Genomic DNA, 23,539 nt, shown 5'->3' with positions numbered 1-23,539 from the left:
TTGGCCCCTCCCACAGGTGGTGAGCCCATGGGAAGGGGAACCCATGTTGCCTTTTCGGGCTGTGCCCGGCCGGGCCCCATGGGGACAGGCCCGGCCACCAGACGCTTGCCTTCGAGCCCCACCCCCAGGCCTGGCTCCAGAGGGGGGCCCGGGTAACCCGCGTCCGGGCAAGGGAAACTGGAGTTCATTTCTTTTTCTCATAATAAGGGGTCAGTTTGAGCCATGCTTAGTCTGGCCCCTCACCTAGGACCTGTTTGCCATGGGTGACCCTGCCAGGGGCTTAAAGCCCCAGACACTCCTAGGATCATTGGGACACGCAAACCCCTCCACCACGATAAGGTGATGACTCACGGAGGAGTCGATCCAAACAAAGAAGAAAAAAAGACGTTTAAAAGGGTAATTATATGAAAAAGGAAATTTTGACCACTCCTTGATGTCTGCGATTTCTGCATCGCGACCCTTGTTATATTACCATGTTTTACCCATAAAATCCCCCCAAAATCCAGCTGTGACCATCCACAGCTGTGTCTTGACACTCAGTGATACATGTGACATGGAGTTTTTGGATCGAAACAAGGTAAGTACATGATAATATCTTGTTTAAGTCATGGCGTGTTAAATTCTGCTCTCGCGTGCTCTCACCTCCAGTTAGGGTTTTGCTTTTCCAAAAAATTTTTAAAAAAAAATGCCATCCTGTTCAAAAATTTTCTCCCCCCCAGAAAATTTACATTTTAAGCTTTCCAATGATGTCAGTGCTTCCTCTAGGATTTTTTGAAGCTGCGGTGGTGGGCTGCATTGGAGTCGGACTGCCTCACCATGTCGTACCATGGCAAAATTGCGTCATATCATGACTTTTTTTTTTCCACATTTTGTTTCCCAAAAAGAACCATCACAAAGATCTATTTGAAATATTTCATGAGCCAGGCTAATGTCGTAGCTCCTAGCTACGGTTCATGTACGTAAAATGTGTAGCTGATTACAGTTACATTACCCTACGTAATAATACGACTTTTTTCTCGTAGCAATAGTTTGACTTACATTTCGTAGTCCCTTCTTTTTCCTTTTATTTGGCCCTAATATGTATTACATTAACACAACAATAATAGTACTTCTGTTAATGGACCAATGGCTTAGGTTTGCATAGGGACGTTTGGGACATAACACTAGGAACTTTCAGGATGCTCAAATTGTCCCCACCAAATTTTAAGCAACCTTTTTGCATTATATAATGAGTTCAGTTATGGAGTCAGTCATTTAGATTGTCTTCACATATTTTGTAAGGATAGAATTGACCCTACCATTATTAGGGTTTACAGCCCGGAGGTCCTCCGAGAGGCGGGATGGAAGATGGACCGAATAGGACAGATGACACGGTAATGACCGGAACGGAAATGGCAAAAGATTTACGGATCCTAAGAAGATGCAGCTGCGGTTGGTCCAAGATTAACACCTACCAGGGCCTGCGGATCCACCAAGGGAGGAAGAGATGCGGTGGCAGCACCCAAAACTTGCACAGCACAAGCAGGTCAGACAAGGAGGAGTCAGAGCCAGGTTGAGCACCACAGTGCTACTGACCCCACTATTGCATCCGGGGAAAGTCCCCACGCGTACTCTTCTCAGCAGGCCCCGCAACAGCTGCAAACTACCCCACTAGGGGCCGAAAAACCTCCCAGAGAGCCTGCCATAGGAAGTGCGGAGAAGCCCGTCCGGAAATCCAAGATCAAGTGGCCAAAAGCCAGCAACAAAGAAGGATGGAGCAGTTTTGATGCCACCCTGCACGCAGTTCTTCAAGGCACCCTAAAGGGCAACACAGGCAGAGAAAGATTTGGAGAAATGCCGAGGAAAAGCACTCCACCAAGGCGGATGGGGAGACGGGAGAAAGCGATCTTACAGCTGGTAAGGGACTGACGTCTTCTACGAAAAGAATGGAGGAGAGCAGTGGACGAGGAGAAAGAAGGCCTCCAGAGCCTATGGAGACAACTCAGGGCCAGGCTAAGGCGAGCTGAATGGATCAAGAAGCTCAGAAGCCGCGAAGAGAGAGCAAGGGCACAATTTTTTCGAGGTCCCTTCAATTACGCCCGAGGCTTGTTGGAGGAGAAAAAATTGGGAACACTGCAGGTCTCAGAACAGGAGTTAGAAGTCGTCGTCAAAGGCCAGCTTAGGGACAGCCTAAGGGAGTGCCCCCTCGGATCACCAGGGTACGCTCCACGCCCACCAGCACCCACCTCTCTATTCGACCCCCCCCCAAGTGGTCCGAAATCAGTCACGTGGTGGATCGAGCGAGAGCTGCTTCTGCGCCAGGACCAAATGGCGCCCCATACAAAATCTACAAAAACTGCCCCAGGACCCTGAAGCTTTTGTGGAGACTAATGAGCTCTGCCTGGAAAACCCAGTCCATTCCTCCAGCATGGAGCAGAGCAGTTACCACATTCATCCCGAAAGAGAACGACTCCCGTAGCATCAACCAGTTCAGAGGCATACAGTAGCCTTACTGAACGTGGAGGGGAAGATCTTCTTTTCGGTGATGGCAGAACGCATGAGCAACTTTTTCCTGGCAAATCACTATGTGGACACCAGCTGCCAGAAGGCAGGCGTACCTGGTTTTCCCGGCTGCATTGAGCACTCAGCTATTATTTGGGAACAGATACAGTCAGCAAAGCAGAGCAAATCAGGCCTCCATGTGGTCTGGCTAGATCTAGCAAATGCCTACGGATCTGTTCCCAACCAGCTCATCCACTTCGCCCTGGATTTTTTCCACATACCATTGCACATCCAGGGCCTCGTAGCAAAGTACTTCAACAACTTCCACGTCGGCTACACCAAAAAAGATATATCAATTGGCTGGCATCGCCTGGAGAAAGGGATAGCTATGGGTTGTTCCATCTCCCCCATTCTTTTCACAGCAGCATTTGAGATCATCCTGATCGGCGGAAGGCAGATGGCCAGAGGTGTAAGATCCCAGTCAGGCCAACGACTTCCAGCCATCCAGAGCTACATGGACGATGTAACCACCCTCCTCCAGACCTCGGCGTCTACACCAAGACTCCTGCAAAGGCTGGAAGAGCTGCTACCATGGGCCCGGGTGAGGATAAAACCAGCGAAGTCCCGCAGCCTCTCCATCAGAAAAGGCATACGGATTGACAACATCTGCTTCACGGTCGGCAGCGAAAACATCTCGCTGCTAGTGGAAGGCTTGGAAGGCTGTATACAGCTGACTTCAGCAGCATGGCAGGTCTGGCTTTGGCTGGGGTCCTATACTAGGGATGTCCCGATCCAGGTTTTTGCACTTCTGATCCGATATCGATATTGTTTTGCACTTCCGATCCGATACCGATACTGGGCCGATACCGATACCGGCCTATCTGAGCATGTATTAAAATTTAAAGTTATTTAGCCTCTTTACTTAGTTGTCAGACTCATGTTTATAAGGGTTTTAGTACTCTTGATAACAACTAGCCAGCTGAATTAGGTGAGTTTGAATGACACACAATAGTTGGTAACAAGAAACTGACCTGTTTATTCAGTGACAAACACAAAACATTATAAATGACAAACAGAAATGGCATAGTCAGTCAGTAAAACGTGCAAATAATATTGTAAACTGTCCGTGGAAAATCCCACAAACCCCCCAAGCTATTAGATGCTTTTAATGTTTCGTGCAGTAGTTACAAAAATTGTATAAAAAGCCTCTCAGGTTTAAATAAACGACTATTTCAGTATCAAGTTTACATTTTAAAACAGTAAATAAAATACTCCAGTCCCCATTCTGTGTCAGCAGCTTTTAACTACATTCAATTAATTTAATTTTGCGAATCAACTGTTCAAGTTGTTAAAATTGTTCCCGTTATTCCATAATTTCCCTTCTGTCTACTATTGATATGTGAAAGTTTTAAAACTGTTTTGAAGATAGATTCAAGTCAAGATTTTGCCGATTTAGGAGTATACTGCTCCCCTTGTGTGTGTAAGCGGACACAAGTTCGCAGCAGGCCAAACTCCATTCAAAAATGAACGCGGAAGTCAGGAAGTAGCATCCAAGCTCCAGGTGCTTTTATTTAGCTGCACTGTCACATCCAAAAATGAATCCAGGTGAAACTAAAAGAAATAGAATGTACAGAACGAAAATGATTGACAGGTTTGACTATCCATATGTTATATATGTCAAATATATACGAAGCTAATTCCCATACAATGCCTCTCAATATTCTAATATGCAAATGAAGCATGCACCAGGTGCCAAAGTTTACAAAGTGGTCAAAACGCTCCAAATATGGCACATAAATCGCTAAATACTATATATATAAAATGTTGTACTTACAGACGATGCCTTCGAAGGCGCAAACAACAGGACAAGTTTAGGATAGCGTGAGCACAGTAAACAATGCTGCCAAGCTCTCGTCAAACGGCGGACTGACGAAACGACTACAAACATGGCCGCCGCACTACTTTCCTGTCGGACGGCTGTCAAAATAACAGCAGGAACGAAAAATGCACATGGTAAATCGCGAAATGAAGGGCAGAACAAGTAGTATTTTAGATAAAAAGTTAATTAGGTTCGCTTGGAAGGTTCACTACAACAGCCTACAAGGGAAGTCTCCTGCTTTAAGATGGCGGCTGTTTACTAACGCACCTAGTTTTCAATGCATGTGTATGTCGCTAAATGCTTGATTAGGTTGGTTGTATTAAAACTTCTTATAGCTTTACCACCATGCTTGACTTTATTGTGGCATATGTTGCACTCTGCCTCTTCGTCTTTGTCGTCCTTTAAGGTGAAATGATCCCACACGGCTGACATTTTTACAGATAAAGTCTCTCGGTAAATTGGGAGACGGTAATGCAGTGTGTTGAAGGTGTGCCTTAAAATGCGGACCGGATTTTAGGGAAACCGAAGCAAAAACTGGAATGGATTATGTATATCGGTGCGCTGGAAAACCCGGACCGGATTTTCAAAAAAACTGGATCGGAAGTCTGGATCTGAATTTTTCCGTGTCGGCCGATCCGATACCGATCCGCATTTTTTTGCCCATATCGGCGTCCGATCCGATCCAAATATCGGGTCGGGACGTCTCTATCTTATACCAAACGTGGTCCAAGGCTTCAAAGAAGGAAAGGAAAGACCTTGTGATGTCAGAGGTCGTTAAGAAGGAGAGTGCTATAAAATCAAAGCTGTCAGTCAACAACAGCAAGGAAAATGGACGAGATGGGAGGCTGTTGTCAATAGATCCATCTCGTGGGCCGACATGTGGAGGATGCCCCAAGCAAGGCTGAGTGTCATGATCAGGGCGACATATGACACGCTTCCCAGCCCTCACCCCAGAACCTTCACCTGTGGTACGGCACAGAGGAGAAATGCCAAATTTGCAGCTCTGGCAACCCTAGTCTGCAACACATCCTCTCCAGTTGTAAGGCCGCACTGACACAGGGCCGGTTCAGGTGGCGCCATGACAAAGTCCTGCGCAAGTTGGCCGAAATCCTCGAGGCTCGTAGCTAACAACACTAGCCCACTAACACCACGGCAGAGGATACAGTTCATCCAGCAAGGAGGCAAGCGTCTCAGTAGCAGAACCACGAAGTGGTCCCTCCTTTTCGCCCGAGGCGAGTGGAACATGAGAGCCGACTTTGACCGGCTACTCACGTTCCCCCGGGTCATAACATCTACCACCCTTCGGCCGGACATCGTCCTCTGGTCGGTCCCCATGAAGACAGTCATCATTGTGGAGCTCACAGTTCAATGGGAAGAGGGGATGGACGCTGCCTTCGAGAGAAAGAAGGAGAAATATGTTGACTTGGCAGCTGAATGCCGTCAACCAGGCTGGAAGGCAACCGTGTTCCCAGTAGAGGTCGGGTGTAGAGGCTTCACAGGACCCAGCGTCTCATGGCATCACTGGGAGTTACGGGATCGAAATTGAGGAAAGCCCTAAAGGACCTGGCAGAGGAAGCAGAGCAAGGCAGCTTCTGGCTCTGGAGAAAAGGATCAAACGTGGGGGAAACAAGCAGCGTAGGACCTCCAAGTTTGCTCGGTATGCGGTCAGGCCTGCACTTGACTCAGGGACTTGGACTCCCCTGCCATGCATACTCCATTGGGGCTTAGCCCACAAGCCAGCTGCAGCGAGTGGCAGGGAGACGTCCTTGACACTGCCCCACCACCCAGAGATGTTCCGGGATGAAAGGGGCGAAACATCAATGAGGCGGGGCTCCCGGCTGACGACCCTGCAGCGTGCCTACTGGCACCATCGGAGGTGCGACAAGCAGTTATGCTCAGCAGGCTACATCTGCCTGTACTCCCAATTAAGTGAATTACTTTCCTTATGTTCAGACTTACACTGACACCATTTTTTCCCCTCAAATGCACGTTTGATTTGCAGTTGACTAAATTCTCTTGTTTTCAATCTACTAGAAATAAGTGAAATTATCTGCCAGTGCTTTCAGTAAATTTTACACAGATTTCTTGAAATAAGATTATTTTCAGATAGCTATTTTTTTTAACACACTTATTTTAGGAAGAAAAGAAAAGCTTTTTTCCCCCCGTCAGGAATGTTATTAATTCAACAAGTAATATTGTTCAAAACATTATTTAAAAGCATTTTCCCCCTTGATTTTGATAAAAAATGACCAACCTTTAGATGTATGGGCTTAATAAGAAGAAATGGTAATATTTATCTAAAGTAAATTGAATAATCTGACACATTAATGTATTAACTAATTTTTAACACTCATTTATTCAGATAGATTTCAGAAAAATCATCGTATTAAAACGTTCCAAATTTGCAGTGTGAAAGTTGGTATGTCAATACAGATTTATTTTTGCATTGATCATTTAGCCTCTCAATTAGGTTCAAATTGGTGGTGAGAAATGTAGCCCTGACCCCTGTTCACCCAATCTTTTGGGTCTTATTACGGTAACGTCCGTCCCCAGCAAAAAGTGTACATGGAGGTTATGGTGTCATATCGTCCCTACCAATATTGAGACCAAACCTACGCCCTTGTAATGGATCCATTTCAAGGAGTAGGGGGAAATTCTAAATGCCGTGTAAAGAGATTTACTAGTTTCGGTAAGAAGGTGAATAGTTTTTTGTTGTTGTTCGTGAACTAAATTTCCACATAAACGCATATTGAGGCACCAATTAGCTCAGCATGGAGAAGTATGAGAGTCAATTTTCGAGTGTCCCAGAGCTCGCAAAACTTGAATAAAAAGACCGCATTTATGAAGGTTTCGTCAGCCGTGGTTATTATAGCCGTCCGCCGAAACAGCCTGGCAGCAGATATAATAAGTACACCTGCCCCTCTGCTATTGAACGCGTTGTTGATATTAGCGCGGTGGCGCTCTCCCCGCCTCTCGGCGCAATTTCATTCAAACTTGCCGTTCCGTCCAAGACGGCCGTCCACTGCTTACTTTTGCCGAAAAGTCAGATCCAAAATACTGTAATGCTCCGGATGGGGGGAAGAAGGAGAGGAGTCTGTATTGGCTTACCCACTTTATTGTGGCAACAATAATAAAGAAAAACAATAACAAAATAACAGCGGGCTTCAGTGACATGCGACAGTTATCTCGCTTCCCTCTACGTCACAGCTACTCCTCCGATCGTCTCTTAAGGGGGCCCCGCAGAGCTACAGACATTACTATACACAATGAATAGGTTGCCGCAGAACCCTTCACACTAGGCTGCCGCTAGTTTGAAACGGCCTTAATTTTTTTTCTCCTTTTTTTTAATACATCTCTTTTGTACAGCATGGCGGTTTTTATTTTGGTGTGGCGGTGCGCCACAATAATTAATATGAAGGGGAAACCCTGGATGTATCACACATGCGTATCTGTCAATTTTGAAGGTTGGCCAAATTGGGGGTCTCAGAGCGGAACTTCAAGTCACCTGACTGTTTTCCGCCATATTTCACTAGTTGCAGGTTGTTATCTGCAGAATATGATTTTCTTTTCAGTGCCATTTTGTTCAGCCCTTCTCAGTTGTTTTTATAAGTTACCGTCAATGTTGAAAGACAGGCCTGGAGGGCCCACTTGCAGTTTATCGTGAAAATAACATGAAATGTTATAATAATTAGTGCTGTCAAATTTATCGCGTTAACGGGTGGTAATTAATTTTTTAAATTAATCACGTTAAAATATTTAACGCATTTAACGCATGCGCGGAACGATACACTCAAGCATTGCCGCATACAGACTACAATGGCGCCGTTTTATGTATATTGAGAGGTAAGAGTCAGAGACAAGCGAGTGGACACAGGCATTCATTGGGGCCGCGCTATTTATTGGCAAAAGCTTTGGCATCTCTTCCACAACAGTTATAGCTATTATGGCGAGCGAGGTGGGGAAGAATGACAGAAGATGATCTTTTCTTAACACCCTGGTTTGAACATAACGCAGAGAAGATATACTATTTGCAGCCACCACTGACAGTCATGGTTGGCCAACTTTACATCATGCATTTGGTCGCTACAGTATCATTTACTGGAAGCACAACAAAAATAATATTTATATCTCTCAAAAAAAAAAAAAATGTTCACAAAAAGAAAAGCGCTCAATGCAATGTACAGTTGAATGTATATATCAGTCTTGTCTTATCTTTCCATTCCAACAATAATTTACCGAAAAATATGGCATATTTTAGAGGTGGTTTGAATTGCGATTAATTACGATTAATTAAATTTTAAGCTGTGATTAACTTAATTAAAAAATTTAAACGTTTGACAGCCCTAATAATAATGTGTTAATAATTTCACACGTAAGTCGCTCCAGACTATCAGTCGCACCCCCAGCCAAACAAGAAAAAGAAACAGCGACTTATAGTCCGAAAAATACGGTATATGGAATTTGTGGGTTAGACTGCCTTCCTTTTTCAGTTGGTTAAAGATTTTTTAGGATAAACTGTAATAATGCTCTAAAATCAAAACTTTGACATGATAAAAGGGACTATGCTGTGGTACCTGAGAGAGTCGGGAAGAACTGAGGCCTCAGTGGATGACACCAGAGACAGGAATGCATGGAACAGCTCCAATTTACAAAGTGCAGACCTAGAGTGTGAGACACATAATTGATATCGTTTAAAAAATAAGGTCTGCAATCCAATTTTATAACAGGTCTTTTTTTCCCCATTACAAGAGTACTGTATGACTACCTTGCTTTAGCTGTACCCATGGCCTTCTTGGTGACTCCTTGTTTCAAGCCATTGGCAGTGACGTCGAGTGGCTGATCAGGCACTTTACACCAGCTGACAGCTAAAACCCATAATCACAGTCACATTTGTTTGCGTCCTTACAGTCAGTTATTTATTTTTTATTCTAACTTTGTATGTAATACACAAGCTATCGTCTATAATATTCCTTTTTCTGTCTTTCTTTTTTTTTTTTTTTTAAGAAAGGCATTTCTTCGGCACACCGCCCAGCCAAAACCGTTTGACCCACCGACGCAGTTCATTCACCAAAACAACTGAAATTCTCATGCAACGCGGGCTTTTTGTTTGACACACCAAAAATAATCATTCGCCCCAAAACACTACTTGTCCTCAAATTTTTGTCCTAATCACATCATTTATACATAAAAAAAAAATCAGGTCGTTAAGGGGCAAAAAAGTTCTGTACAGTTTTTGCTAAAAACATATCCATTCATTTCTAATGCCCCAAATTTCCCATTGATTTCCAACGCCCCTATTTGCCGTTCATTTCAATACCACAAAAACTTGGAAAAAGAAAAAAAGTGACCCTAAAATGCCCACTAATCAACAGCAAGTGAGACAGTATCAAAAAGCGAACCCAAAATGCCCCTAAATCTTAAGGAAGTGACCCCGAAATAACCCCCATATCAACAGGAAGTGACCCAATATAAAAAGGAAGTCCAAATGCCTCAAAATCAACAGAAATTGACCTGATATACCATCACAGCAAAGCTATTGTCGCAATTTCTTCAGAAATTGTATTTTCTAGTTAATTATTATTAACCATAAAAATAAGACTGAAAAAAGTGTAGCTTGTGAAAATACTCATTAATAATATATATATATATATATATATTTTTTTTTTTTAATTCTAAATATTAATTAAATAAAATATATATTTTTAAAACTACAGTTCCATTTTAAAAAATCTATTTTTGTAAATTGTAGCAAAACTAACACATTTTAATGTTGTCATTTTTAGATTTTTTTTTTTTTTTTTTTGCAGCGCATTGAAGACATTTTAATGTTATACCATTTTTAGAATTACAGGTAGTCCCCGGGTTAAGAATGGGTTCCGTTCCTACACTGGCGACGTAACCCGAATTTCCGCACAAGTAGGAATGAACCTTTTAACTATTGTATGTTGTTTACTGATGGAGGATACACTGCCCTCTGGTGGCAGCGTTGGGTCTGGCAGGACTGTCGCCTTGTGACTGAGGGGCTGACTTTTGTCTGACATGGATAAAGGACGGCTGCGCTCTAGTTTGGCCCACATAATGCTGTAAGTTGTTTCAGCTAATATATGTTTGTGTATGCATTTGTAATTAAGCCTAGAGCTGCATTTTGTGGCACTGCGTGTGAGAGATTTGCTATGAGAAATGTAAATACGTTAGCATTCATAGCATTTTAGTTAGCAGACTTTTGTTAGGCAAATTAGGCTGATTTAATCTACTAAATTTACATATTGATCAGACTAGATGGACATTTGAAAACCAGTTGTTCTGTGTCAAGTGTTTTTTTTTGCTAAAATGCGTGTCGTTTTGATCATAAGTGTACATACAGTCATGTGAAAAAATTAGGCCCCCCCATTAAATATTCAGTTTTTTTCTTAACAAATGTTCACATATCAATGTATGATCTTGTTTTTCCTTGTCTCTGGAAAAGAAAGTGATTTAATTGCAGGTAAACAAAAAAAAAAAAAGTTTTAATCATTAAACCAAATATATCAACAAAAATGCATATTATAACTGAGGAAAAAGTTAGGAAACCCTATGACTTAATAGCTAGTGTTACCTCCTATGGCTGAAATAACTTCAGTGAGACGCATTTTGTAGCCATCTACCAGGCTTTGACATCGGTCAGAAGAAAGTTTGCCCCACCCTTCAGCACAGAATACTTTCAACAGTGACTGACTGTTGAAGTGAGAGAAAACACCATGGTGAGATCAAAGGAGCTGTCTACAAAAAGCGTCTCACTTATTTCAGTCAAGGGGGGTAGCACTAGGTATTAGGTGGTAGGGTTTCCTAACTTTTTCTTCAGTCAGAATATGCATTTTTGGTGATATATTTGATTTTATGAGTAAAACAATGACACTTTTTTGTTTAAATGCAATTACATCACTTTCTTTTCCAGAGATAAAGAAAAACAAGAACAGACATTGATATGTAAACATTTCTCAATAAAGAACTGAATATTCCTGTCCTAATTTTCTCACATTACTGTATGTGTGTTACAGCTTTACAAATGATCAAAAGTTAGGTAAAAAGCTTTAAAAAGCTCAATTGACTTGTTTGGTGTCCGTCAAGCTGAACAACTTCACATTTACTGAGGACAGAACAAGAAAGTTCACGGCTCCTTGCGCTGTGAGGCGCTAAACTGCAAGAAGAAGAATTAGAGCAATGAAGATGCTGCTGTAAGAAAGCAATGTGGCTGAACTTCAAGGTGTTAAACACACGAGTTTAACAGTTAAAACTAATCAAAACGGTTCCTTCAAAAACTGCCAAATTTTGTCAATAGTAGCCCAAATTTGATCAACCTGCCCAGGGCATTTTTTACCCCGCCTTGTCTTTGAAACTAGTCCAATTGGGCAGGAACCCTCTCAATCTGGCAAAACTGGGAAAGATAACAAAGACGTTTATTCTGATATGTTAAATAAGCATTTGCAGTCTTGAAGGGGAAAAAATGTTTCAGTTAATGAATGTTATGCTTGATCCATTTCTGATTTCACAAAAAATGCATAAACTTGGAAAATGTTCGCTGGGATTTAAGTTGATAAAAGTTTTTCTTTGAACTGCTTTTTTTCCCTTCAAATGTTTGTGGCTCACTAAAATTAAAGACAGTCAGCGTTAAACTATTTACCAAGGCTGGATGAACTCTCCCTCGATTTGATTATGGTTTGGCGAATCTTAATGAAGCATTATTTAATATACCAATGAGTTACATTAAAAAAAAAACACATCAGGTGTTTCAAAAAGTACCAGGACTGGTGTCACGGTGTGTTCTAGACAATCAACAGGCCGACTTACAAAGACGTCCTGGAGCATTTGCTGTGCTCAATGTGTATAATGGGAAGAAGGTAGGAAGAATTCTTCCACAAATGCATGAAGGCAAAGAGGAAGAGGATTACTTGAGCACGCTACCTGCTCCACAGGGTGTAACGCATCCTTGTCCAGCCTTGTGTTGGAGCTCAGTCTGGGCCTGGCTGAAGGGAAACTCCAGTTTAGACTGAAGAAAAACTGGTGGCGACACTGAGAAACCAGCAGGGAGATCTGACACATGGGAGCACCTAAAGAGCATAGGACCAACAAAATGCAAGCGCTCTGAATACAACCTTGACTGTTGACATTGTTCAATATTACTATAATTACTCCAACCAACAGTTTTCTAATAAGAAATACTCATACAGGCACACGACTTCAGATGATCACAGAGTATTCATATTGTAATCTCAGTGTTCAAGTGGTTTAATTTACAGTGGTATGAAAAAGTATCTGAATCTTTTGGAATTTCTCATATTTCTGCATAAAATCACCATCAAATGTGATCTGAACTTTGTCAAAATCACACAGATGTAAAAACAGTGTCTGCTTTAACTTAAAACACCCAAACATTTATACTTGTAGGTTTTCATTTTTTAATGAGGATAGCATGCAAACAATGACAGAAGGGGAAAAATAAGTGAACACTCTGCCTAAGGAGACTTAAAGAGCAATTGAAACCAATTTTTACAAAATAATTTAAGTCAGGTGTGTGCCCAACCACTGATGAGTGGTTTAAAGCTGCCCTGCCCACTATTAAACACACACGGTAAGAATTGTCTTAATGAGAAGCATTGTCTGATGTGCGTCATGGCTCGGTCAAAAGAGCCGTCTGAAGACCTGCGATCAAAGACTGCTGATTTGTATTAAAGCTGGATACAAAACCATCGCTAAAAGTCTGGATGTTCATCAATCGACAGTCAGAGAAGTTGTCTACAAATGGAGAGAGTTTGGCCCTGTTGTTTCTCTCCCAAGGAGTGGCCGTCCACCAAAGATGATGCCAAGAGTTCAGCGCACAATACTCAGGGAGGTAAAAAAGAACCCTAGAGTGTCTTCAAGACTTACAGAAATCACTGGCACAGTCCAATATCTCTGTGCACACATCTAAAACTATATGTAAGCTATGGCCAAGAATGGTGTTCCTGGAAAGAAGCCACTGCAGTCTAAATAAAACCTGTTTTTTGCTCATTTAATGTTCACAAAAAGGCACTTGGACATTCCACAGAAGATTTGGCAAAATATTTGGTGGACTGATGAAACCAAAGTTGAATTGGTTGGGAAGTAACACACAATGTCACGTGTGGAGGAAAAATGGAAGAGCTCACAAACATCAACACCTCATCCCCACTGTGAAGCATGGTGGAAGGAGCATCGTGATTTGAGGCTGTTTTGCTGACTCAGGGCCTGGACAACTGGCATTCATTAATGGAAGTATGAATTCAAAAGTTTATCAGGATGTTTAGCAGGAAAACCTGAGGCCGTCTGTCAGAAGCTGAAGCTAAAAAGAGGATGGATGCTGCAGCAAAACAGTGATCCAAAACACAGAAGTTAATCAACTTTAGAATGGTTTCAGAAGAACAAATTGCACGTTCTGGAGTGGCCAAGTCAAAGTCCAGACTTGAACCCCACTGAGATGCTGTGGCATGACTTAAAGACAGCGATTCATGCCAGTTCTGCAATTCATGCATGTTCTGACTGAAGTACAGCAGTTTTTTAGGGAAGAATGGGCCAAGATTAGTCCTGATCGATGTGCCAGACTGATGTGCAGCTACAGGAAGCGTCTGGTTGAATTTATTGCTGCCGGGGGGGGGGGGGGGGGGGGGGGGGGCACAAAATATTAAATGTGATGTTTCACTTACTTATTTTTCCCCCTTCTGTCATTGTTCGCATACTATCTTCATTAAAATACGAAAACCTATAAATGTTTGGGTGGTTTTATTTAAAGCAGACACTTTTTTAATCTGTGTGATTTTGACAAAGGTTAGATCACATTTGATGGTGATTTTATGGAGAAATGTGAGAAATTCCAAAAGGTTCAGATACTTTATCATCCCGCAGTCGTCGACCAGCAGTTGAAAACAAATTACATACTTTCCAGCTTGCGTTTAGCACTTTTAACCATGACTGACAGGTTTGTAGCTCTGACCTTGCCAAAGAGGTTTTTTAGCTCTAAGATGAAAGGCACAAATGTGTCATAGTTAAACTTGCATAGTTGTGCTGTGGCAACTCATTGTGTAAGTGAGAGGCTGCTGTCAGCAGCGTGACTGTCAAAGTGTGAGTGGATTTGAGCGAACTCAATAAATTAAGCATTTAATAAAGACAAGCATTTTTCTATATTTAAAAAATAATTCACATTATGAAGGTGGCACAGTGGGACAGTAACATGTTTGGAACTTTTGTTCAAAAAAGCAACAACAACACAAAAAGTTTTTTATGGTATCAGATCAGAACTATCAGCAGTGAGGTGACTCGAACTCTGGTGCAAACTCGGACATTCCTAATAACAACTATGCAACACTGCAATTGGCTGGCAACCAATTCAGGGTGTACTACGTCTCTGGATCATAGTTAGCTGGGATATGTTCCAGCACCCCCGTGACCCTTGTTAGTAGAGGTGTGCAAAATTTCCGATTCTTAGATTATTCGCGATTCGGCCGTGGAAGATTCGAGAACGATTCACAAACATCCAAATTCCGATTATTGAAATATGCCAAGTAAAGCGAAAGTACAACACACTCAGCGCGCCGCGCGGTCAATGAGCAACGGAGCGAGAGTAGCTAAACATCATGCTTCTCATTACCCGGCCCCTCGGGTAATGCCAATGCTCAACTCACGGCTCTAGCTCAACTCATGCCACGACATAAAAAAACACAACAACATACCTGAAGCTGCTACAAAAGTACGTCATCCACATAATGTTACGGTAGATATCATTTATATAAGACTAGATGCACTACGGTAGCGGTAACGTTTGCAGCACATCTACAAAAAGCTAGATGCAGACGTAGTAAACGGCCGCCATCTTAAAGCAGTACACTTCTCTGCAAGGCTGTTGTAGCGAACCTTCCAAGCAAACCTAATTAACTTTTTATCTAAAATACTCCTAAATCGGTAAAATATTGACTTGAATCTATCTTTAAAATAGTTTTAAAACTTTCACATGTCGAAAGTTGACAAAAGGGAAATTATGGGTTAACGGGAGCAATTTTAACAACTTTAACGGTTGATTCACAACATTAAATTAATTGAATGTAGTTTAAAGCTGCTGATACAGAATGGGGACTGGAGTTTTTTATTTACTGTTATTTTTGTATATTTGTTTACTGCTATATGTTAACTTGATACTGAAATAGTAGTTTGGTTTAGCCTGAGAGTATTTTTGAACAATTTTGGAACTAATGTACAAAACATTAAAAAAAAAAAAAAAAAAAAAAAAAAAAAAGGGGGGGGGTGCATCAATAATCGTTTTAGAATCGAATCGGACCATCTGAATCGTAATCGTAATCGAATCGTTAGGTGCCCAAAGATTCCCAGCTCTACTTGTTAGGATAAGCGGCATGGATGAATGAATGAATGAATGAATGAATGAATGAACTATATACAATCTGGATTCTGAATGCAATGATGTGAAAGTGCTAAATTTCAATATTGTTCTCTGAATAGAGCATCATTGACAAATCAAAAATTTACCTCTAAGTGGAAGCCTATAATTTGTGGCCATTGTTCAATGTCTTCTCGGGACATATTGAAGCGTAAAGTTTACAAGCGCTTTCAGTTGTAAAAAGAGGAGCAGGAAAGCTGCGTGTGTACCATTCGCCTCCATTGTTTACGATGCCATAAAAATGGCGATGAAGCACCCTATGACCATTTCCATTGGCTCAGATTTTACACGGGTAGTTGGCGGCTATTTATTCAATTTGTTTAATACTGCGCCATGAAAATGAGTGACTTCCTGGATTGATGAAGAATGCGAATGTGACGTCAGCGAGCTAATAGTCTTCAGAATACAGCCAACACTACAGTATGCAGAATGACTGCTGATTCATCTGATTTTGCGGATTATTTCGTTTATTTTTCGTCAACCCAATGTGCTGCAGGCTTTTGTTGCTGCACCAGGGAGATGCATGTGAGCCTTTTTGGGTTTCAAAAGGTTTCCATTCACCCCAAGATTGGCCAAAACAAGTCCGACAACTGTGGGACCATTGGACTTATAAGGAAGTGAGTAAACATGGTGTTTTATATCATGTCAAATTCTGGGATCATGGCACATGTTTTAATAAGGACGTGGCTTGCATTTTGTGGGTGACTAAGCTCCTTGTCCACAGAGAAGGCCACTCGGCCGACGACCGGCGGCTTGTCACACCCCATGGTCACTTCCACCCTCTCGGTCCTATTTGTGTGCCCGCTAAGAATGCGCTTTCCTCGGCTTGGCCATGAGCAGCCCCCCGCTCCGACTTTGGCTGGTTTGTCCACCGAGAATGAGCTATTTTCGGAGTTCATTCAAGGCAAAGAGCACTGCCAGCCCGCCATGGCTGCAGCAGAACGATGAGCCGTAACTTGCTCGCCACCAGGGGCAGTGAAGAGAATCAACCCCGCCACCGTGTCTGGCATGAGTCGGGGTAGTTTTGTGTTTTTTCGTTTTCGAAAGGCGAGAATAAGACTTGGAAAAGATGCTCGGTTCGGGTTATCATGTTGGCTAGCTGTCACGCCTCCTGTTTTGTTTAAGCTCTTTCCTCAGTCTCCGAAGCCGGGGAAATGACAAAAGCTGGACTAACTTCGCTGGCATAAAATACCGTTCGGGAGATTTAAGAAGTTGGCAATTTTGACCATTATGCAATTTTGCCCTGTCGTACTGAATAAATTCATCTTTACTATTTCATATTTGGGAAAAATACTAAGATAAAAAGAATATCCTGTAAAAATATTGGAGAGATTGAAACAATGACATTTTGCTGCTCTCTGTCGCAATTTTCCTCATTCTGAATCGTCCCCCTTTAATGGGCTGAATTCTAAATTAGCTGACATCGTGACCCTGCACGTCATCCTCCACCTGGGGACGCTAGAGCGCTATAATGACAGGCAGCGCATAAAGGCAGATTAAAAGACTAATTTCTCGTCTGCGCTCTGACAAATTGTTGTATATAGTCGAATCGTCTCAAAATATATGATTGTAATTCACATAACAATGCTATTTAAGATTTTTTTTATGCTGTCACAGGCACTTTAAACTTGTCGTCCATATCACCGCATTGTTATTATTTACAATTTTTATAGCAACCCTACTTTAGGACATTAGGACAAATATGGACCTATTATGACAAGCCATCATTATAGTTTATTGCATTGAACTGGGCCATAGCCAGGGCCGGCGCAGGCCATTTGGGGGCCCTAAGCAAAATAATGCAAAGGGGCCCATATTTTTGGCCCACCATTTTGTCACAGTGTACTGTGAAACCCATACATGCAATCTAACCCATACGTCCATATTTTGTAAATTAATCAGATTTTGTTGCACTGCATACTTCAAACTTCTCACCCCAAATGATTGTAAGTACTTACGGTACATAGCGCCAAACCTTTTTCTAAAAGAGGAAAGAAAGAAGTTAAGGAAGAACGTTTATTTTTTTAAGCTTGTAATCAAGTATCAAAACTCACAAACGTCAAATAAAGCAAACTGCAGCAAACAAAATAGAATATAAATGAAACAATTGCCAGATTGGTGGCCCCTTAGTGGTCAGAGGCCCTAAGCAGCTGCATAGTCTGCGTATAGGCTGGGCCGGCCCTGGCCATAGCTATGCTGAAAAAATGATAATCCATGTATGATAAATGAAAATCAGAATGACTATTGGATCTAAGATAACTACATAATAAATGTGTTCTTGTTTTACCACACAGTAAGGCTCACCTTGTGATCAAAGCTCTTTGCATGGCCTCTTGGCTAAAGGGGCACTTTCCAACTACCACAGTGCTAAAGTAGAGTGCCTCCTGTAGATAATGGGACAAGAGTGCACCCTGGAAGCCCAGCACTCCCCAGCGGGCCATTTTATCACTGCAGGAGAGAGACAGTGTTGGCTCTCCTCGACCAGGCTTTACCCGCAGTAATCCTGTGCTATGGTAGCCCGCCCCCGGTTGAAGAGGGTCGCTGAGCCCACCTGGTACAGACTTGGCTCCTGTTCGTAGAACATCATAAACTGGTGAGTTTTGCCGGGCACACACAGTTTGGTTAACGTTTGAAATACTGCTGGTGTTTTCTGCCAGCTCCGCTGAAGAATGTAAGATGGTCTCCTGATGCGTTTTAGCAGATGAACTCTGTGGGGGCTCATCACCAACTGTAGATGAGGATGAAGCTCGTTTTGATACATAAAGACCCTCTTGTTTCGTCTCTTCAGTTTCCTTTTCTTCTAGGGAGGGCCGTTTGGAGTTTTGCAGCGAAATAAGATGTTCTGCTTTTCTTTTTAGGCCTCTTCCATCTGTCCCTTTATCATTATTTACAGATGAGACAGAAGGACATGGTTGAAGGTGGCTGCCATTTATGGGGATTATAGATGCATCACCACCTAGTAAAACAAAACACAAATGACGCCATTGTCTTGATTAGAATTTTAGAAGCTAAATACATTTACCAACTCGAATTCCCTCTATAACAGATTAATGCAAAAAAAAATATTACAGTATTACTAGCAGGATACAGGTACTTCCAACAAAGTACCCGTACCTTCATGAAAAAAAGTGAAAAAAAGTTGCCAATGGCTATTACCTAGCATCTTCCTGGAATCCAAATGGCTAAAAGGGACCTCTACTATGTGTGTATCCAAGCATCCTCTTCATTCGCTATGAGGTGAATTATGCACAACTCATGTTGTGTTTATTGTGCAATAGTCTAATTGTAACATGTATTTGTTACATGTTGTGCTATATAAATAAATTTGCCTTGCCTTTGCTGCATTTTTATGCTTTATAAAAGATTAATGTCTCAATTTTGGGGGGCTTAGAACAGATAAGGGCGTTCACATGGAAAACGCGTCTCTATTTACGGAATTTTCAGGTTACGAGACTACTTCCAAAACCAATTAAATTCATGAGTGAAACCACTGTATTTTCAATTGTACGTCCAAATCAAAAATGAAATGCAGTTCACAGCTCCACACGCTGTGTGGCTCTAAAACACCAGATATAATTAGTACTGATGCACCGATAAAGATACCAATATTGGCAGGGGGGCCGATCCAGTCGGAAATGGTGGTATAGGCGAGTGCCAACAAACAAGGCGCCGATACCATTTACCGGTCCAGTAACACTGAATGCAGCTTTTTTTCTCTTCATACTCACTACACTCTGTGTTGTGTGTGGAGGTAAGATCGAGCCTAAAAAATCCAGCTCGACCCATCCCAGCCCGGGTCCAATCACTTAACTTGATTTGTAGGCCTGAGCCTGAAAAAAAAACTAAACTTTATGTTTTATTTGTAAGCTTGAGCCCGAAAAACCCCCAAAATTGTATGTTTTATTTGTTAGGACTCAGGAGAAGGAGGAAATGCGGGGATGCGATGCGTCAGTCAGGCCTGGACAGAGCACTGCTTGGAAAAAGGTTGCGTTTTGTGTGATCACATTTGTGACGATGCCTGTGCATAATGATAACAAATTAAAGCCTGTGTTATGTAACAAATTCTCCCAGTTAAACCAGACTGTAAGATGTATATTCAATAATCTTTTACATTTATGTCTGTGTAATCAGGCGGATAGTGGATTTGACATTTATTTTAATTTCGAGTTGGCAGAAAAAAGTTTTCTTAATGTTTAAATAGTCTACATATTTTTATGATCACTACACATGCATTTACACAACGAAATAACACTGGAAAAGTTTGTTAAATATATTTCTCGTATGAGAGCAAAGCGCCACATTCATTTACATTCAGCGAAGCCAACACAGGTTTCTGTATAGCATCTTTAACAATCAATTTGAAGCCTTTCCATACCCCACTCCTACCAGTGCATGTTTGCCTTTTCAATTCCCCCGTCTTTGGTTTGTTTTTCACTTCTTGCTGCTCCATATAGAAAAGGAAATACTAGGATGCGGACTCGCGGAGGGTTCCAGGGGAAGATTAAAAAAGAAGGCGGAGCCACAGCATTCACGTGCGCAGGCATGCACTGGCTCTGCGTGCACGGCTCCTGTTTGCAATTACCATAGAGCGCCAGTTTTATCCAAATTATTTATTTTATAACAAGTATTCCTTAGTTTAACATCCATACATCATTTTATACCTACAAATATGTATATATATTTTAGGGGTGTAATGGTACACAAAAATCTCGATTCGGTACGTATCTCGGTTTTGAGGTCACGGTTCGGTTAATTTTCGTTACAGTAAAAAACAAAATGCAAAATATAAATGTGCTAGTTGTTTATTACACACTTTTGTGCTTTCAACAATAGGAACATTAGCCTATACAAAGCTAGAATTCTGCTCAAAAAGTAGCGGGTATTTAAAGATAATCCAACAACAATTTGCCTTTCAGACCCCGCGTATTGGTCAGCTTTCTTTCTGAAAGAAAGAAGAAAAAAGAAGTCCTGTGCTAAAGAGAAAAGCAATCCCAATGACAAAGATTTTAACATGTATTTTACAAATGAAATGCCTCAATGAATCTTTTTTTTCTTTCTTATGAACGGTTTTCAAAAGCTTTATTGGTGGATTTTCTCAAGTTAAAGCGCCACACAGAAATGAATACATTTCATTGTATAAGCAGGATCTGTGTATTATTATTTAATTACGGGTGTTTTAGTTCATTTCAATTTATTTTATTTAAATGGGCTATTATTTATTTTATTATTGGTTTATATTTTACAAATGTGATGAAGTATTCATTTATATTGTATATTTTGTGTTGTATAACATTAGTTCCTATGTGAATATTAGTTCCTACTTGCTTTGTTGTGGTAGGACTATTTTGTATTGTATTGGCCGTGTTGGTTATTATTATAGCAGAGAAGACAGCAGTAAATCAACAAAGACAAGTCAACTGTGCCCCGATCTACCACTCAAGAGATCTGATGGACTCAAAAAGTAGGTTACGATTGCATATTAGTTTGAAAATCGACCGGATCCACCGTATTATTACACGAGTGACTTCCGGCCCGATCCTAGCTAGTAGTATTGACGCAGGAGGGCCACGTCTCGCGTCAAATAATAAACTCTGCCGTTCTTTTCACGTGCGTCATGTTGAGCCGCTTCTGGGACGCATCAAACACGCGGCTGCTCTGCGACTGGTGTGCATTGGCTGATTGACTCTGACGCCGCGTTTCACTGCATTCTCGCGGCGGCCACGTTGTCGCGCCGTTGACGTTTCTGGACTGTCCTACCGTGTTGGTCCTCATTATAGTAGAGAAGACTGAGTAAATATAATCTACACAAAGAAACTGTAACCCGATTGACTCACAGCCTCGAAAAGTAAGGGTTATATTACGTCAGAAACTCGTTCGGTACGCGTCCGTTCCGAACCAACGACCACGTACCGAAACGGTTCAATACTATTACATGTACCGTTACACCCTTAATATATATATATATATATATATTTAAAAAGTATTCGAGAGAGAGGTCCGGCCGGACCCAAACGTAGATTATTGACATTTTGGGCCCGACCCGGCCCTGCCCGTGCACAAAGAGGGAGGCTAATAGAGAGACAGGATGCTGTGGTCAATTATTATTACTTATAATTTCATGAAAGTTGTACTGTTTGGCCTTTAAAAGGTTGAAAAAAAAGTTCATTCAGTTCATTCAGAGTTTATTATTATGAATGTATTTTTACTTTCTAACTGTTGGGCTAGTATTATACATGTTTTAATTTCACGAATTTAGCACTATTTTGGCCTTTGAGAGCCAAAGGTTTATTCAACTATTGTCACCCATACCATGTATGCAATAAAAAGTTCTACAGATTTTGTATTAGTCTTTTTCCTGTTTAGCAAAGGTAAGCAGCAGCCTGACAAAGCCATGATAGCAATGATTTCACATCCTAGTATGTAGCTCTTTGGAAAAAAAAAAAAAAGTATATATAAACGGAGTCGTATCGGTATTGGCCGATACTCACAGCCTGGTATCGGTATCGGGGTCAAAAAATGGTATCGGTGCAACACTAATAATTAGAGCAAAGAAGACACTGATGTCTCTGGTCCCCCAAGGGAACCGGAGGGTGTGTTCTACCTATAGAGGATCACACTCCTCAGCCTCTCTGGTAAAGTCTATTCAGCGGCGGTGGAGAGGAGGGTCCGTCGGAAACTCGAATCCCAGATTCTGGAGGAGCAGTATGGTTTTTGTCCCGGCCGTGGAACAGTAGACCGACATTAGACTCTACTAGCCTGGAACTCCAGACTCACCGCTGTTCCAGCAATAGAGTCTGGCGACAGTTCGGTGGATCAAATTCCCAGGGTTGAGCAAGCCACATCAAACTGACAGCGGAGTGGACCAATCAGCGACGGGCGGACGTGACGGTGGTAAAGCGACAAGAAACTTTAGCACGAGGACGTAAATATACAAGGAGAGCGGAGAACGGAGATAAATATTCAACATGGCTAACGCGAGACAGTTGCTGGGGTTTTAGTGACTGGATGTGTTTTTGGTCATTTAAAACTGAATTTACCGCTGATTGGAACATATTCTTTGCTCTCCCGTTCGTCATCTGTGTTGTTGTGGAGACGACTTTGGACGTTGCTCGTTAAGAACACGTCACGCAAATAAACAAATCTGATTGCACAGTCGATTTCGTTCGGGCTCGAGAGGCCATTAAGGGGCTGGGTCCCAGTCTCCCAGACTATTCTCACAGTGTTTGAAAAATACAGGGAAAACAGTCTGGCCGTGCCAGGCACAGACTCAACACCAGTGGTGTCCAAACTATTCCACATAGGGCCGCAGTGGGTGCGGGGTTTTGTTCAAACCCATCATGAGGACAACCTTTCACCAATATGGTGTCTCACAAGTGTAATCAGTTGATTGTAGTCAGGTGCTGCTTGTTTTAACACAAATTTCATTGGTTAAACTGTCTGTGCTCGATTGGTAGGAACAAAAACCAGGAACCACAGCGGCCCTTGAGGGCAGGTTTGGACACCCATGCTCTACACCCTCAGCAGTGTCCCCGAGGGTGGATGGGAGTTCGCCCAGTCTGCATGTGTTTTGTGGATTTGTAGAAGGCATTTGACAGTGTCCCTCGGGCAGTCCTGTGGGGGTGCTTCGGGAGAATGGGGTACCGAGCTCCGTGGTAATGGATGTTCCGTCCATGTACAACCAGTGTCAGAGTTTGTGCCGGCAGTAAGTTGGAATCGTTCCCATGAGGGTTGGCCACAGT

At 42.0% G+C, this 23,539-nt stretch overlaps 1 protein-coding gene across 2 annotated transcripts in view; it reads right to left on the bottom strand.

Annotated features, from left to right (window-relative positions):
- adat1 (adenosine deaminase tRNA specific 1) overlaps nucleotides 1–23,539 on the bottom strand; it is a 43,584-nt gene that overhangs the window by 4,416 nt on the left and 15,629 nt on the right. For both annotated transcript variants that reach the window (XM_057837007.1, XM_057837008.1), the window contains exons 6-9: nucleotides 18,105–18,756; nucleotides 12,302–12,447; nucleotides 9,126–9,225; nucleotides 8,935–9,021 (exon numbers count right to left, since the gene is read on the bottom strand). In XM_057837007.1, the coding sequence (XP_057692990.1) occupies nucleotides 8,935–9,021; nucleotides 9,126–9,225; nucleotides 12,302–12,447; nucleotides 18,105–18,756 (985 nt within the window). The remainder of the gene's footprint in view (nucleotides 1–8,934; nucleotides 9,022–9,125; nucleotides 9,226–12,301; nucleotides 12,448–18,104; nucleotides 18,757–23,539) is intronic.

This window comes from Corythoichthys intestinalis, chromosome 5 (genome assembly GCF_030265065.1).
Source record: "Corythoichthys intestinalis isolate RoL2023-P3 chromosome 5, ASM3026506v1, whole genome shotgun sequence".
NCBI lineage: Eukaryota > Metazoa > Chordata > Actinopteri > Syngnathiformes > Syngnathidae > Corythoichthys > Corythoichthys intestinalis.
The sequence above is the reverse complement of the archived record's forward strand: the minus strand, read 5'-3'. Positions and strand labels throughout refer to the sequence as shown.